Source organism: Cervus canadensis, chromosome 7 (assembly GCF_019320065.1).
Source record: "Cervus canadensis isolate Bull #8, Minnesota chromosome 7, ASM1932006v1, whole genome shotgun sequence".
In the NCBI taxonomy this organism is placed as follows: domain Eukaryota; kingdom Metazoa; phylum Chordata; class Mammalia; order Artiodactyla; family Cervidae; genus Cervus; species Cervus canadensis.
In genome coordinates this window covers 86,388,920-86,406,405 of record NC_057392.1, presented here as the reverse complement: position 1 = coordinate 86,406,405, position 17,486 = coordinate 86,388,920, and the positions used below count along the sequence as shown (strand labels likewise).

At 45.1% G+C, this 17,486-nt stretch overlaps 1 protein-coding gene and 1 long non-coding RNA gene across 2 annotated transcripts in view; one reads left to right on the top strand and one right to left on the bottom strand.

Annotated features, from left to right (window-relative positions):
• The window catches only part of ARHGEF26 (Rho guanine nucleotide exchange factor 26), a 134,041-nt gene extending 116,958 nt beyond the window's left edge, over window positions 1-17,083 (top strand). The window contains exons 13-15 of the mRNA XM_043473950.1: window positions 11,627-11,694; window positions 12,839-12,943; window positions 14,971-17,083. Of these exons, the coding sequence (XP_043329885.1) occupies window positions 11,627-11,694; window positions 12,839-12,943; window positions 14,971-15,113 (316 nt within the window). The 3' untranslated portion in view covers window positions 15,114-17,083. The remainder of the gene's footprint in view (window positions 1-11,626; window positions 11,695-12,838; window positions 12,944-14,970) is intronic.
• LOC122445018 lies at window positions 6,734-10,291 on the bottom strand. The gene is made up of 2 exons (XR_006270417.1): window positions 9,211-10,291; window positions 6,734-8,729 (listed from the first exon to the last, which is right to left on the bottom strand). It is a non-coding gene; the product is annotated as an uncharacterized LOC122445018 (long non-coding RNA).
• Window positions 17,084-17,486: the final 403 nt, after the last annotated feature.

Here is a 17,486-nt window from a genome sequence, read left to right as displayed (position 1 = left end):
CAGGGCCTGAAAGCGGGCTCTTGTCTAGCAGTTGGAAATGAACCGTCCAAGGAGACACATGTGCTGACAAAGCAAGAGACTTTATAGGGAAGTGGTGCCCAGGCGGAGAGCCACAGGTAACGGAACCCAGCAGGACCTCTCTGCCAGAGCCCGTGACCTTGGTTTCATAGTAATGAGGAATCATCTTGTTTGGCTCATACCTGGTCTGACTCAGGGTCCTCCCTAGCGGCACGCACATCTCTCAGCCATGATGGATTCCAGCCTGACAGTTTCTGGGAGGTTGGCTCATATTATGGGGTGGCATCTCCTCCCTCCTTTCGGCCCCTCCCAAATTCTTCTGGTTAGTTTTTGGGGGCAGCACCCCATTCCTTATCGGGACGCTCCCGTTGTGAGACAACTCATGCAAGTGGTTATCGCCTTGCCTGGTCAAGGTGGGTGGTTTTCTTCAGCGGTTCCCGAACATTCTGATGAACCCTCTCTCCTGTCCAGAGTCGATGCAGAGGCAGGACAGTCATCATGGTTGTGCCAACAGTTTCAGCGGCAGTTAGCAGGCAGCCCATTCTCACGTGGGATGAAGCCAGTGCTGGTAGGGTTAGTTGCTCAGTCATGGCCGACTCTTTGTGACCCACCAGGCTCTTCTGTCCGTGGGATTCTCCAGGCAAGAATAGTGGAGTGGGTTGCCATTCCCTTCTCCAGGGGATCTTCCCAACCCAGGCTTTGAACCTGGATCCCCTGCACTGCAAGCAGATTCTTTACCATCTGAGCCACCAGGGAAGGCCATATGGGATGAAGCTAAGGGGCTTATTGTCAAGTCTGCCCTCGCTCTTACGGAACCAAACTTGGGTCCGCTTGCCTGTGCACTGTCAAGCCGATCTCCTGACACTGGCCTGTGATGAAGGGAAGTGCAGGCTTTATCGTGAAGGTGCCAACACAAGGAGGATGGCTGACTCGTGCCCTGAAAACCCCCAGACACCCCGATGGATGTCAGCAAAGCACGTTTAAAGGCCAGGTGAGGGAGGGGGTTAACAGGGTATGTGGTCAGCGGGTGCAGTTCTGATTGGTGGATTTCAGGTAACAGGGTGGTCTCCCTTATCAGTCCTTAGGTACCAGTAGTCTGGGGGTGCGTGACCATCGAGCAGTATTTCTTCCATGTTGGTGGTGGTTTCAGCATCTGTGACACAGCTCAGGAATGTGCATCAGACACTGTTATTTAGGTACCTCTGGAAGGAGCCGCAGCAGAGGACAGTGGGGGTGGGGGTTCTGTCCCCAGAAGGCCCCACAGGATCCTATTCGTTTACATTGCAGTTTTGTCCATTTAGAGATACTTGGCCAATTTGTTTGGAAACTGGAAGCCTCCTCTTAAAATAATCATCATAGGCAGGTATTATGTTGGGTCAGAGGTTGAAGCCGTGGAGGGAAAGAAGGTCCCTAATCCTTGGTTCTCTGGGTTTCCTATACTCTGTCCTACTTGGCTCTTAACATGGTGTGATGAAAATGAATCAGGGTGAATAACCACCCTAAGACTGTAACAAAATCTTAGTGAAAGTCAACCCAAAGAGACAATCTCCATCTTCTAAGAATATTTAACAGGGACCCTGGTTTGTTAAAGAGAGACACAAGAAAAGAGAAGGAAGGGGAAAAGCCATCCACGTGAAACGATGAACGATCATGTCATGTTTTGGGCACTAGAAGCAACTTTTCAAAGGGCGAAGAAAACCAGGAGGGGCAGGGTGTAGAAAGCTATTTGAGATTGAAAAACAGCAGAAAGGGAGGATTCCAAACGCACTTCTCAAGCTAACAGAGGGAATGAGTAAGAAAAGGAGCGCCATCCCCTGTGTTTGTTTATAAAACAAAGAAATGCCTCTTCCTTAGGCCCCAGAATTCTTCCAGGAAAGGGCTGGAAAGCCCTGCGACATTCCAAGGATGCTCCTCTGTGTTTGTGCCTCTGGGGAGGGCATCTCTGTTGGGTGTGGTGCTTACTGGGCTATGCAGGTGACCAGCAGGGGGACACACCCAAGGCCAGGGCTGAGGCATTTCTTGAAGGCATTTCTTCAACTCTTAAAAACGATAAAACCCCTTAGTGTGTAAAGACAGACCTAGATCTCCTCTGTTTGGAGAAGCCTCTCTCAAAAAAGAGAATTTAGTACTTCTGAGCTTTAGATCTTAAAGAACTTTAAGGATGAAAATAAGTCTTAAAGACTTCAGAGATGACTGCTTGTCCAGACATTCTAAAGAATTATTCGGAGATGAAGACACTGGTTTGTCATTTTTAATAAGGGAGAAAGTGTTGTTGGTTTCACTCATGTTTTCCTTTTCTCTGTGTTTATAAGGATTGTTTGTTCTTTATTCAGATCTTGCCAACATATCAACAGATCTTTTCTTGACTGTCTCATCCATAATTTATGTAATCTCTGCTGCTGGTTTCTGAGATTATTCCAAGAGAGTAGGCAGTAAGCCGGAACATTCAGTTTTTACACCAAGGCTCAATCCCTTCCTGGGACTTTCTGTAACCCGTGTTCCATCCTTTTTCTTGCTTTTTAATCTTGTCGTGGACTGAATGGATGTTCATTTCCTCAACTAGAAATTCTCAGAATATCTAGTTATGTCACCCGTAAACCCGTGGGTATGACTCATATTTGTAGCTCTTTAATAGCAAGAGAACATTCCAGAAGATGTGAACGGGTAGCTCTATCCTTGGGTATGGAAGGAATGACTCCCTAACTCTCCCCTGCTTCCAACTCAGTTACAGTCGCAAAGTAAAAATCTGGACAAATACTTGGGTGCTGAAAAAAAACAGGACAGTCAAAATGCACTTTCTTTTTTATTTTTTTTTCAAATCAGCTGTTTAAAACCCTGGCAAGCTGTTATATGCTGCATTTGGAAATGTGCAGGTTGGCACGGGGCTACATGGTTTTGAACAATCAAGAGTCTTGGTTTGTGTAGAATGTTTTCCTTGCATCTAAGGTTTGTGAAAGGTATAGGTGAGCAGGTTTTTTAGCTCTTATATGTGGTTAAAATAGTCCATCAGCAATCTAGTTGAGAAAACAAGGCTTTTATCACCACCCTGACCTTGAATAATTGCAGGATTTCAGATCAATTATTTACATTCTTTGGCTATTCTTTGGTTTGAAAAAGAATGAGGTCTGTACCTAAATATTTACCTTCTTTGAAAAACTGTTCTCAGTAGAGGCCACCTGGGAATGTAAAATCAGCAGCAGTAGGAAGGGGGCGGCTCTTTGGCACAGGGACAGTTAGGCTATCATAAGACAGTGGAATTGTGGAAGAACAGATTAATAGCTTTGATTACACAAAGAATGCAGAAAAGCTCACGGAAAGGAAGTGGGGCAAACACGTGGCGAGCATCTGGGATGGGCCAGACGCTAAGCCAGCCAGAGAGCAGGAAGAAGGGAGCTGTGGGCGTTTCTCGAGGATGGTCCTTCAGGGTTTTGAGGTACATAATAAGTAAGATGACATCTAAGTAAGACAACGTCTTGGTTTCTTCGGGATCAGTGTTATATCTGTTGTTCTGGCAAAATTAAGAATAGGCCCCTCTTTGGCTCTCCAGAGCATCTTTAGACAATATGTAGTGACCCTCATTATAAGTCTGATGTCCAGCTCCCTCAGCTTTTTCCCCAGATGTCAGATGAGATTCCAAAAGGTGAAGTGAATTGCCTGAAATGACACAGGCAATGGGTTACTGACAAAGATGCGACTTGACCTTGACCTTTCTGATTCTAGCGTTCTAATAACTTTAAGCTTCTTCCTGAGAAGCTGCCAGCCAGGAGACTATTCCACTCCCACCTGGCCTTACTCTGGATCTGAAGGGGAAACTCCAGGAAGCCAGTTACCATCAAATGTAAAAACTACTAAAATGTGGAGTATAAATCCATAGACTCAAAAAAGGAAAAGGTCTGTGGTAAATGTAGGGCATCATGTGATCTGAAATATTTTATAATGCTGAATAGATGTTGCACCCCCCAGGTTATTTTCCACTTCAAAACGTCCTTTTCTGTTCCTTTGCCCGTTTTTCCCACTTCCTGGAATACCCTTCTTGGAACTGCTCAAATTAGCAGATGTCTCAGTCCTCGGGGCTCGCTCCAGGTGCCAGGTCTTTCCTCTGCAGGGAACCCTTCAGCGCGGCTCCTGGTGCTCTTGTTCCCGAGAATGCCGAGCGCTTGCCGCATGCACCATGCTTGTTGGTTCATTTTTCTCCGTCGGTTCTGTCTCGCCCACCCTCTGCTCTAGCACTCCTGACCACCGCCACCCCCAACCAGAGTCTCCAGGACTCTAGAGCCCAGGCCCAGTAGTTGGGGCGCACAGTCTTAGTTGCTCCGGAGCACGTGTGATCGTCCCAGACTAGGGAACAAACCCATGTCTTCTGCATTGGCAGGTGGATTCTTTACCACTGAGCTACCAGGGAAGCCCTCTTCATCTAATATTAAAAATGAGTGGGGAAAAAAAAGTGCAGGGGCAACAGTAGAGTCAGGCAGCGTGTTCTGGAGTGAGCGTTAGGCGCTTGGGTGGAGAATGTCCTCCAAATCAGATGGCGCAGAAAGACGTCTCCGGGGCCCTGAGGGATGAATGAGAATGCCTCTGGGAAAGGGCAGGGCCAGAACGGTCCACGCAGAGGGCACAGCAAGTCCCAGCTGCCGGGAAACTTGGCCTGAACGTCGTGAAAGTGACTGGACCACAGTAAGTCAGGGGAGAGTGGGTAGCTGAGACACTGGTGGAGCCGGGAGCGTTTCAGCAGGGCTATTCCAGTAGGGCCTGTGGGCTCCCAGTCCTCACATGAGCTCCTGGCCCGGCCTGAGGGAAACAGTTAAAAACACACAGCAATTTGACACTTCTGCAGCATCCTAGTGTGTGATTATTTCAACAGCAACTCATTCTCATTGTATTTGAGAACAGTCGGTCCACACTGAATTGGAACAGGGGTGGGGTGGGGTCTTGGGGTGGTGAAGACCAGTCCACCCCAGATGTTTTGAGAAGCACTGGTTTAGAATCACATAAGCTGGAGAGGCAGGTGTGGAGGCAGGAGATTCACCGGGGAGAGCAGCTAGGCTCCTATTATGTGAGTCCAGATGAGTCAGACGGCAGCATGCGCTGTGGTCTGAGAGATGGAAACAGTACACTGTGGAGGCCGAGGCGACAGGCCCGCTTCAGGACTGGCCGAGCTGGGGTGGCCGTGAGGGAAAGAGGAATCGACGGTGCCCTGGCCCTGTTCTGAGTCACTCCTCAACCATCTTCAGTACGCAGTCTTCCTCTGCCGCCCGGGGAGGGCACTGCATCAGAGGATGAGCAAGGGCTTCCTGGGGACCACCCCCAGCAGCCCAGATTTCCTTTCTCTACTTCTAATGCCATTCCGTTAGCCATCCAGCTCTTATGCTGACCCCTCTTTTTTGAATTTTTCTCAACCTGTTATCTATGCACTCTCATTTCCCCCCCACATGTAACCTTTCCTCTCCACTTCCCCTTCAGAAATGCAGCCTTTCTGAAACCAGTCATCGCTGGTACCCTCTGCTTCCCCTAACATGCGCGTTTCTTTAATTTCACATTATCCAGTTGGGACACTTGGTGGCATTTCTGATGCTTCGAGGTCTGAACAGATCCATCCTGGACTGGTTCTTCCTGAATGGAAGTGTATTGCGTCTTCCTACATGTTTCCATCCCACCTCCTCCACCCCCCAGGACCACCTGCATATCTATCTTTTGAGGCATCCTCAGAGCCTTTAACTCTTCTCCCCAGTTCTGCATGGTTTTACTACTAATCCCCACACTCAGCCTGTTCTGTCTTTTTCCCACTTTGTACACAGCAGGTTCCCAATGAGTACTTTTTGGAATTGCCCCACGATTAATCTAATTTATTTTCCTATATCCAAGCCAAGGTGGACTTGGAACCAAGTGCAGGGAAACACTGCTCCTCTGTCCGTCTCTGTTGACTGGGATTTTGTTGGTGGTGGTGGTTTTGTGCTGCTAGAGCAAGTGTTATCTAAATCCCACCTGTTTTTCAACATGTGTTCTCAAGGACATGGTTAAACCGTTTTAAGGATGTACCTCGAAGCCATACGGTGTTATATCTGTTTGCTTTTTAAAGATCTTAAGTCACTGTATTATTAATGAGACAACAGTCTGTGGGAAATACAGAAGCTTCCCCTTGATAAAAGGACGAGGGGAGAGTGTGTTACTCCGGTCACTTCTTCCTCTGGCCTTTCAAGAGCAATGCTGGCGCCCGAGCGCCCCTTTGTCTGCCTTCACTAAAGTGAAGCCCGGACAGCCGCAGCTGGCGTGGAGTGAGGCTGTGGCAAGCGGCGTCCTTGGCTTCCTGTGTCCACAGTGGAATCTGGATGGCATTTGGGTCCAGCCTGTGCAGGACATGTTTAGTAAGGAACACAAACTTTTATCTTCTATTTGGCTATAAGATACAATCACCTTAAGCTGTAATCAGAGGTCCTTCTCAAAGTTTGTCTCACAAGATGAACGAGACGCCTAATGGGCTTGGTTAGTCCTGTCAGCCATGCAGACAGCCCACTCCTGGGCCCCCTGATAAAGGGGCATTGTTTGTAGGCAGTCTTTTGCTCTCTTCCTGCTTCTGTTAATGACTTAATTAACAGGAAGTAAATAGGACGGAATAAAACTGTAAATAGTATGTCTAACTTACTCTTCGCCCTTTAAGAAAAATCCAGAGATGACACTTTGTATGGGAAAAATTTATTTTAGGTTGTAGTATTTGTTGAACCTACGTCTAATAATCTTTTACATTTGTAGGTGCCCATCAGGATACTTAAACTTTGGTGATTCCTCATCACTGATATCCAGGAAAAGGAGAGCAGGTGATGGCGTTGGTCTTTTTTTTTTTTTTTTAAAGGAAACAGGTAGTAGCTGATCCACTTCAAATTAACCCTAGGATTTGTGGACCAGACTAGGTCTCATGAGCTGTTTGATAGGACAGACAAGAAACAACTGATTTAACTATATAGCATGTCACAGAATATAAATTTTAAAAAACTCTTAGTGAGCAAGGGCAACTGCTTTGGTTAGATTTTTTTAAAATAAATTGAGCTGGTACAGCTTTATAAGGCTTTGTTGCATAGCATTCATGAGAATGTTTTCTGCCCTGTGGGTTTTCTCTGGATCACACGTTGAATTCATCTCGTTGAACTGAATGTGTGAGAGAATGAACAGAAACAGTGGTCTCCATGATCACCTTAGGAAGGCTGAGGGGACTTTTTCTCCAAAGGCCATGGGTACAGGAGTTTCAAAAGGAACTGTTGGTAAATTTGTAGGCTGTGAGAAGGAGCACAAAAGGTGTCTGGTCAAATGCCATTTTAAGAGAGATAAAGGAAGGTCAAACAGCAGCTGAAGTCTCTGGGCTTCTATTGAAAGACCAGGATGACCCCCTCCAATAGTGAAGCCCTCTGTGGGCACATTCATTCCCTTCCACCTAATCCACACTCCTGCCCGTTTCAAACAGTGCTTTCCATTTTCTCGGGATGTATCCGTCTTTTCTAGCAGATGCCTGATAGTCAATGAAAGTCCAGCTTGGCTGTATCTTTGACTTTTGTGCAATTAAGTTTAAACCTATGCATAATCACGTAAGGGACAGGTCAAGGTGCTACGATGGCTGACTCCTGAGTGGGGAAGAACTGGAGGTGCATCCTTTCATGCCATGCAGACAGAAAGGACTGCGTTTCCAGATATCTACGTCAAAGGGGTCTCTCCTCAGCTCGGTCTCCTCTCTCTCCCGGTCAGATGGGTTTTACGGAGAAGGTGCCATCCCAGCACAATGCAGGATGCATTGGTTTCTGTTTCTCTTTTGCTCTGATCCCTCACTGATGGCTGTGAAGAGCAAGAGACTCCTTACTACTCACTTAGCAACCCCTGCCTACCGCAGGGCTCCTGCAAAGGCAGGGACTTGGTGAATGCTGGTTGAAAGGAGGGGTCAGAAGTGCCTTAAAAGTTGACCTGCCCTGGGTCTCCATTAGCGGGATTGGTTGTTGATTCTGGCACTTTGTTTGGGCAGAGAGAAATCTCAATGAACTAGGTGTGGTGTGGACTGTTAATTTGTGTTGTCTCATTGTCCCTAGAGAAAATAGCTGTCTGCTTGTGAGCGCCCTGGACCTCATATCTAAATTTAATAATGGGTATGTCTATGCTCAGGGTTTTCTTGTTCTTAGAATTCCATTTTACGTGGACCAAGTCTCCTCCCAGCTTTAGAGATGCAGCGCTTTCCGCCTCACGACAGGCGGGAGCTCCTTGGCACAGTTTGTGGAAGCCCCGGGTAATGTCGTGCGGTTTTGATGGCATCTCAGAGGGGGTGGGGCTGATCCCATTGAAGCCCTTTCAAGAAGCGGCTCCTTTCAGCAAGGCAACAAGGAGTGTCTTGTTCTGTGCCCTGGAGTCCCTGTGAGGGGCCGCTGTGTCTAAAGGATGCCATTAGCATCCAGGCAGTGTGCCACAGGAGAAAGATTTCATCTGGACTTCTGGAAGCCGGCTGCAGGGTGAGGCTGCCGCTGGGACCAGTCACTCAGGGCCAGAGAAGGGTCCACACTGAGGACTGCAGACGGCGGTAAGGGCCATGTGAAGATGCCATGGTGAGCCAGATGGGTTTGGATATGGCGTGTGGAGACACAGATGGATCATTTCAGGTTACGCTTGGCAAACAGCGCTTCCATCCTTAAGATACTGTTTAGTTTTCAATTGCCTTTGTACTTTAGAAATTCTCGTTGAGCCTGAATTAAAAGAAAAAAAAAAAAATCTTACCTAACAAAGGGATTATTTGAAAAGAGGTTGTGCTTTACTGGCTCCTTATAAAACCTCCTGGGCCTGTATTAGAGAGAGATCAAGTTCTTGAAAGCAAGGCGGTATCACGAGTTTCTATATGAACTGTGCGTATTACTACTTGACACACGAACTCAATCAGGGCCTGACCTCATGTTTTTCTTTTAAGTCTGTCTGTCTTTCAGCAGATTGCAGTTTCTACCCTTCCTGCCTCTCTGGTTATTTTGTGAGCACTTGCTAAGGAGCACCACCTCTTATGACCCCCGCTGCCTGGCTCACAGTCTGACTGTACCACTTAGCAGTTTTACTATGAGCAGGTGCTTAACACTCCAGACTTCAGCTTCATCCTCTGGGAAAAAAAAGAGTGGTAACAGTTTTCACAATTGTTGTAAAGATGAGACGGTACTCACTAAATACAAAAAAGCACCATACCTGGCATATACGCAATCCCTTATACTGTTTATAGGATCCAGTTCCTGTCCTGGGGGAATCTGTGGCCCAGCTGAAGAAACAGATAAGCCCATAGAAGATGGGGTCAGTGTGCGATGAGTAGTACCCATTTAGCAGGGGTCAGGGTTGACTAGTTCCTGTTACGTGCAGGCAGATACAGAGATGAGGTGCTTGCCTTCAGGAAGCATGTACCTGCCCAGCAGTGTGACAGGGCTGTGTGGAGGGGGGCCTAGGGACAGCATTATCAGAATGGGATGATGTCAGAAATGTGGTTCATGCTTCAGAGGAGGCCAGCTTGGAGGAGATGAGTCTTGTGTTTTCAATATTGGGTGAATGTTTTGAACAAAAGAAGCCAGGTATCAAAGTGGACAACAATATAGGATTCCATTTTCATAAAGTTCAAGATAAGCAAAACTTTTCTGTGTGACGGAAATCAGAACAGCAGTGACCTTTGCGGGAGTTCACTGATTGGAAAAGAACAGAAAGGAACCTCCTGGCAGGTCTGTGTCTTGATCTGGGGGTGTGAGTACGTGGTTGTACCCAAGGAAACACTTACAGATCTGTATACACTTAAGAATCGTGTAGTATTTTATGTATGTTCTTCAATAATGTGATCTTGTTTAGTCCAAAGCTTTTCTGACTACATGGATGGTAGCCTGCCAGGCACCTCTGTACATGGGATTTTCCAGGCAATACTGGAAGGGGTTGCCATTTCCTTCTCCAGGGGATCGTCCCGACCCAGGGAACAAACCTGCGTCTCCTGCATTGCAGGCGGATTCTTTACTGTCTGAGCACCGGGAAGCCCCGATAGTTAGTGAGGTTGAACCTCTTTTCATGTGCTTACTAGTCATCTGTACGTCTTCCTTGGAGAAATGTGTGGGTCTTCTGCCCATTTTTTGATTGGGTCTTTTTTAACTGAGTTGTATGAAAGTGAGAATGTTAGTTGTTGAGTCTGACTCTGTGACCCCTTGCACTCTAGCCCACTCGGCTCCTCTGTCCGTGGGATTCTCCAGGCAAGAATACTGAAGTGAAGCCATTCCCATATTCCAGGGGATCTTCCTGAGCTAGGGATTGATTTTCTAGACCCAGGGATTGAACCTGTCTCCTGCATTGCACTTCACTGTCTTGAGTCACCAAGGAAGCCCTATGAGCTGTATGAGTTGTTTGTATATTTTGGAGATTAAGCCTTTGTTGGTCACAGCATTTGCAAGTATTTTCTCCCAGTTCATAGGTTATCTTTTCATTTTGTTTATGGTTTTCTTTTCTGTACAAAACCTTGTTAAGTTTGATTAGGTCCCATTTGGTTATTTTTTTATTATTATAAGGCATCCCTTTTTTTTTTTTTTTTTTTTTGGCATCCCTTTTTTAAGAGATAGAGTGTAGTAGTAGAAACTGACCTTGGTTTGGGTCATTTACCTTGGAACTTCTGTTCAGTCTTCTCATCCTCTGAACAGGCTTTTGGGAAACTTAAATAATGGCTCTCAAGTGGTATGTCTGACAAATGCTTCCTAAGAGATTTTAAAGTGTGTATGTTTCTGTGGTTTATTTAATCACAGTCCTAATATTTGACTGTCCAAATCAGAAACTTGGGGTTACTGTATCACAGAGTAATGTTTGCTCATCTTAAACTTTTGATCTTTTAGTTAAATAATTATTGTTTCATGTAATTATAGCTTAATATAAAAAATTTCTTTTGTCTGTAATCACAAAACCACTTTAAGCATCTGAGAACAGAGAATTTCTAGTTGGCTAAGGCTCATATTTGGTAATGTTTGTTGTAGGAGGACAGAACGACTTTAAATCTGTCAGTTTTTCAGTTTTCTCATTTATTTGGAAATGGGTGGAGTGTGCAGGGAGAAGAGAGGAGGGAGTGGCAGGAGATAGATACTAGAATTTTTTTTCATGAAATTTTATTTTGATATGTTAAATATCAGATTGTGAGTGTACAAAGTATCTTTTTGTGATTATATTAGTGTAATCAGCTATTTATTAACAGGATGATCCCCTGGTGAAGGAAATGGCAACCCACTCCAGTATTTTTGCCTGGAAAATCCCATGGACAGGCGAGCCTGGCAGGCTCCAGTTTGTGGGGTCACAAAAGATTCAGACACAACTTAGCGACTCGACAACAACAACAAACTGTCATATGAGAAATTCCACTTAATAACAAGACAGATCCATTCAGAATCTCTTGACAATGACTTCTTTGGGGCTTATTTACATTTTCCAGATTATCATTTTAAAATAACTCTTACCTGGGTTTTGAAGACCAGCCACTTACCTTTATAGAGAATCTCTGCCCTGTTTTGGGGGAAAAGAAGCCTTTACATTCTAGAACATGCTTCATTCTGTGTCTAAGCACTGTTGAATCTCTCAACTGGATGTTCTCTGCGTTTAGGAGTGAGCGAGCCCGTTGGATAACTGCGCTGGGACACAGCAGTGGGAAGCAGCCTCCAGATCGGACCTGTAAGTAGCCGGAGGGCCGACAATCTGAAAAATGGAGAGCTCTGCCCCCTGCTGGTTGCTGGGTTGTTAGTGGTTAAATGCCACACTACCCGCTTTGTAAGGTCCCAAGGTTTCCCCCTTGCTGCCCCACATCGGCACTGGATGCACCCCGCTTTGGAAGACAAGGGGACAGATTCCAACCTGAAGTGCAGTTCTTTGCTCTGTAACGTGGCAGATCATTGCATAGCCTCCCTGAGTCTCTAAATCGCCTGCAAGTCAGGGGCATCATTACATACGATAGTGAGAGTAAAGTTAAATTCACAGTGACCGCCTTGCTTGTACTGTCAAGCTCCTACATTTCTAGTTTGTCAGTGGGCAGTAATAGCATGTTTAGACCTTCTCCATACTAAAGTGTATTTTTAACCTTAAGGTAAATCACTTTACCCTTCCTTTTGACTTTTTGTTATTAAATAATATTAAAAATATTTTATTTTTCTAGGGAGCCCTGGCTGACGCAGTGAAGGGTAGTGCCATGTGCTAAGCATTTGCTTTGACGTTACGCTGCTCTGGGTGATTCTAGCTGGAAGTGCAAATTCAAAGAACTAGGGCAACAAAACTGGATCTCCTGGAGCACTCACAAATCACAGCTTAAAGTCAAAGCTAAAGGGACTGGCTTGAAATTTCTCTGGAATCAAGTTTCATATTAAAAAACAAAGTAAGAACTTAGGTCAGCCAGGAGCAAGTCACTGAAGTAAAAGATTGTTAGGATCTAACATTTGGCTGGAACTTCTTTTATTTCTACCCTTCTCGGGCAGCACCCTGGGTGAGAGCCAGGAGAACCGCACAGATTCTGGGTTTTATCCTCAGCTGCATGGCCTTGGCACATACCCATTCTGTCTTGCCTCAGTTTCCCCAGTGGCTGTTTCCGGTTGTATTGTGTGATGTATCTAATGACTTATCAAAGCTAATTTTGAGGGGATTCATGTATCATAAAAGGCCTCTCTTGATTCTGAGCTTCTAACTCTGAAGCTCGTGGCCAAGTAAGGGAAACTAATTTCTGCTTCTTTTTGGAAGCCTACCTTTTTTCTATCCATGGTGGCTGAATGAATGCAAATTATTGATTTGTCCTTGTTGCGTTTCTCATTATGTCCTCTTTCCCCCTCAGCACTGACCCAAGTGGAAATCATTCGGTCATTTACTGCCAAGCAGCCAGATGAACTCTCTCTGCAGGTGGCAGATGTGGTCCTCATTTATCAGCGTGTTAGCGATGGTGAGTGGGAGGGTTTCAGTGGGGTGGTGGTGGTCCAGCACTCAGGGTCTCATTTTATTGTCAGTGCTTATGTTCCCTGAGCTTTGGTTTTCTCCTATGCACCTCTCTCTCCTGTACCTACACATTACTGTTTCTAAATGTTTTTAATAGGCTGCAGTAATGGCTGTTAGTCAAAAGGAACCATGAAATGCTTCCTTCCTTCCTGGTCCCCCAGTGACCTAGTTCTCCGCTCCAGAGGTTCGTCCTTCCTCATTCAAGTCAGATGGGGGACAAGATGGTAGAGTAGAAGGACTCTAAGCTCACCTCCTCTCATGAGCACACAAAAATCACAACTGGTAAACGGCCATCAATAAAAAGACTGGAACCTACCTAAAAAGGGTACTATATATCCAAAGACAAAGAAGAAACCCAACAAGATCAAGGGGTGCACTTATGATACAAGCAGATCTCACATTCCCTCCACCCAGGTGGGTGACCCACAAACTGGAGAACAATTATATTACAAGAGTTCTCCCCACAGGAGTGAGTTCTGAGCCTCACTTCAGGCTCCCCGCCTGGGGGTCTGACATCAGGAGTAGCAGCCCCCAGAGATTTGGCTTCAAAAGCCAGCAGGAGTGTAGGCTCTCCACAGTTCGGGGGGGAAGTAAGACTTCACTCTTGGAGGACATACACAAGGTCATGTGTAAGCAGAACCCAGGATAAAAGCAGTGACTTCACAGGAACCTACATCAGACCTACCTGCGGGTCTTGGAGGATCTCCTGAGGAAACAGGAGTCAGCTGTGGCTCACTGTCTGGACAGACACTGATGGCAGGCATACTGGGTTATGTTCAACCAATGACAATCCTGGTGCCTAACATATTGGCTTATTCGTACCAAGACCTGGTCCTACCCAACATCCCATAGGCTCCAGGAACGGGAAGCCTCAGGCCAACCAACCAACAGAGCAGGAACACCGCCACAGACATAAGCAGACAGGCTCTCTAAAGAGTTCCTGAACCCACAGCCACCTGTAGACACAACCCATAACATGGCCCTGCCCACCAGAGAGCCAAGACCCAGGCCCACCTCCCAGCAGGAAGGCGCCAGCTAGCCTCTGGCCCCTGGGTGATGCGAGCGGAGTGTACTGCTGAGACATATAGGACAGCCCCCGTAAAGCGCCACTTCTCCAAGTTTGAGAAACACAACTAACCTTCCAAATACACAGAAAAACACGCAGAAGTTTAGACAAAATGAGATGGCACAGGAATATGTTTCGGACAAGAGAACAAGATAAAACCTCAGAAATGCAACTTAACTGATGTGGAGATCAGCAATCTACCCAAGAATATGGGAAAGAACAGATGCACAGAGAAGTTACAAAGAGTTTTAAAGAGTTATAAAAGATAACAACCAGACAGAGTGGAAGGATACAATAACTGAAGTGAAAAACATACCTAGAAGGAATCAACAGAATAAAAGAGGCAGAAGAATGGATAAGTGAGTTGGAATACACAGTGGTGGAAATCACTGCCACGGAACAGAATAAAGGAATGAAAACAAACGAGGACAGTTCGAGACTTCTGAGATAACCTTTAAGGGAAAAAAAAAGAATCTGGGGGGGAAAATATATATATATATATGTATATGTATAACTGAATCACTTTGCTGTACACCTAAAACTAACAAAACACTGTAAATCAACTATACTTCAATAAAAAAATAAAGTAAAAAAAAAAATTACTTTCTCAGTACCCAAAGCATCATCATTCCTTTCTTCAAGTCAGCCCAAGCTCCTAAACTCTCCCAACCAGCTCACTTCAGGACCTCTGATCATGTCCTGCATTTCATCATGACATGCCATTGATTCCCTCTTAAAAGGTTTCCCTCTGTTCCACCTCTCTCCTCACCTTGCATCATCTTTGATACCCAACCTGGGGCAGAATGCTGGCTCTGAAATTTGCCCCTACGCTCCTCCCTTGGAGCCAAACACAATCAAGATTCCTCCAAATACTTGGTGTCCCCTGAGACCTCTGCTCTTTTTTGCAGGCTGGTATGAAGGGGAAAGACTTCGAGATGGAGAACGGGGCTGGTTTCCTATGGAATGTGCTAAGGAGATAACGTGTCAAGCTACGATTGACAAGAATGTGGAGAGAATGGGACGTTTGCTGGGACTGGAAACCAACGTGTAGCCTCTCCGAGGGTATTCTGCCACTGCGAGATTTGCACTACATCATGGTGGGCTGGTTGGTTCAGATATGGTTTTGATGTTAATTTTAACACAGCCTAGTTAATTAAAAGAATGGAAACACTTGCCTTTAAGTTTGCCAGGTGGTTCTGTTCTCGCAGGAGAACAGCTACCGGATACGGTTAGCCCGCAACGCTCAGTCTGTGCACAGCAATCCTTTTGCAAACCTCTTTAGGTTAACAGAAGAGCTGAGCAGTTCACTTCAGGGATCAGGCTGCCTCAGCTACTCCTCATTGCATCATGTCCTAGCATAAAAAGAAAATCTATGTAAGATGTTGCATCCTCATTTTCTCTATCTTCACTTAACCAAGAATGTATATTAGCTCTCTTTAAACATCTCCTTCACATGGTTCTTCCAGTATTACCAAGGTTTTATGTCTTTAAGAAATGCCCAGTTTTGTAACTATTTTTCCTGACTTTTATATTTTAGATATGATAGATTTCAAAAGGAACTGCTAGAGTTCTGAAGGTGAGCCCAGCCTTTCTAAACCTCTTCCCAGAAAAGGGAAATTGACACTTGAATTTTTGTCACCCCTTTCCTCATTGGAAGGGAAGGAGCCTTAGAAGATTTTTTTTTTTTTTTAAATCTTTCTCACGTAACTTTGGTCTTAGGTAAATATATTCTAATAAAACATAGGCTACTCTAACAACATAGAATTTAGATGCCTCACATATGTGAGAAAATCTTGAATATAGGACAAGGATCCTGCTTTTTAAAAACAGACTCAACTGAGCTGATTAGATGACGTGAGGCTGCTTTGCCTTCAATAACATGAGGTTTTAGACGGTTCCTACTCCTATTTGCAGAAGGAAATTGGCTGAAACATACTTTAACCATTTTAAGGAAGGTAAAATTGGACCTTAAAAGGTATCAAGCCAGCTTGGTACTTAATTACAACATAACATTTTGACCTTAATGGGAACTCATTTTATTTGCACTAAAGGCCTTGCTTGCTGGATTTGAAGTCTCTTAACTGTGGGTATATGCAGAACTTTATTTCTTTCACTAGTACAAGGAGAGAGAAGAGTCATTATGATTGAATGTTTTCATGAAGACAGAATGGAGGGTTTGGAAGAGTGAGGGGGAGGGATGATTTTTTTTTTACTGGCAGCTACTTTCCACCTCTACTCCATTCTTTTCCACGAAGGACCTGGCAACACCATTCAAGGACTCAGGTCCCTGTCTGACATGTCCCCAGCTACCGTCTGCCAAGTTTATCTGCTGTGAGTAACCGCAGGAGCCCAGCGCAGGAGGCGAGTGAGCTTGGCTCACCTTTGTGTCCGTCACTGCAGCAGTTGAGCCCGTGGTGGGGGGCCCCCTGTGGCCGCGTTGCCCCTGGATCACTCTCCCTTATCAGTGGAACATTTCTGGGTATAAAGATATTCCAGGTCCTGAACAACTTGAGGTCTGGGCCAGTCTGTCAGTGGAGAATAGCAGTGGGACAGCTAGTGAGGTCCCAGGGTTGGTAAAACAAACCACAGGCTTTTTGGAGGAGAGGCTGACAAAATTTAACTAATGGGTCATTTTCACGGAAGGAAAGTAAATGTGTTGCTTTGCAAAGAGACCATTTCGTATTATTTTTTGCTAATACCCTGTTAAAACTAAAAATTAGCAACTGTATGAATCCTTCATCAGTATGAGATGTTGAAGAGTTCTGGACACACGTGCATCTTATAAGTCAAAGCCTATTTAGCAAGTGGGTTAATACTGCTATTAGATAAAACAGTGTGAGTGACAGAGTATTGTTTTTCACACCCAGTTCACTTTCTATGTATAGCTTTTCTGAATTGTACAATGACTTCATTCAGTGACCTGTGGAGAACAAAAATATTCTTTTTTGTCCCAGTGAAATGAGACTGCTTGTACACTTTTGGCAAAAATACGTGAGTTTATAAAGATTTTGTATATACTTGTTCTTTCATGCTGATGTGATTTAAGTTTCCCGCATTTTGAGTCAAATCAGAGTTCTACTCAAAAGGTATCTGTAGCTAATATGAAAGCTGTCTGTCCAATCATTTTTGGGTACATGTGGGCCTCAGCTGCTCTAAAACACGGCCATTTTTAAGAACTGGGCCATCCTATTTCTTTCTTAAGAGTTGCCATAAAACCTCATGACTGAATAGCTTATCTCAAATAATTCAGTTATTAACCCTTGGAGTAAACACCTTATTGCAAGTTCACTTTGGCCACTCAGTATCTGAACCCTTGTACCTGGGACATTTTACCCCTTTGTGAATCTTGGTGGAAGACAAAGAATGACTGGATTATTTCCACAAATTCAGTGGCTTAAAATAACATTCCGTTATGGTCTCACAG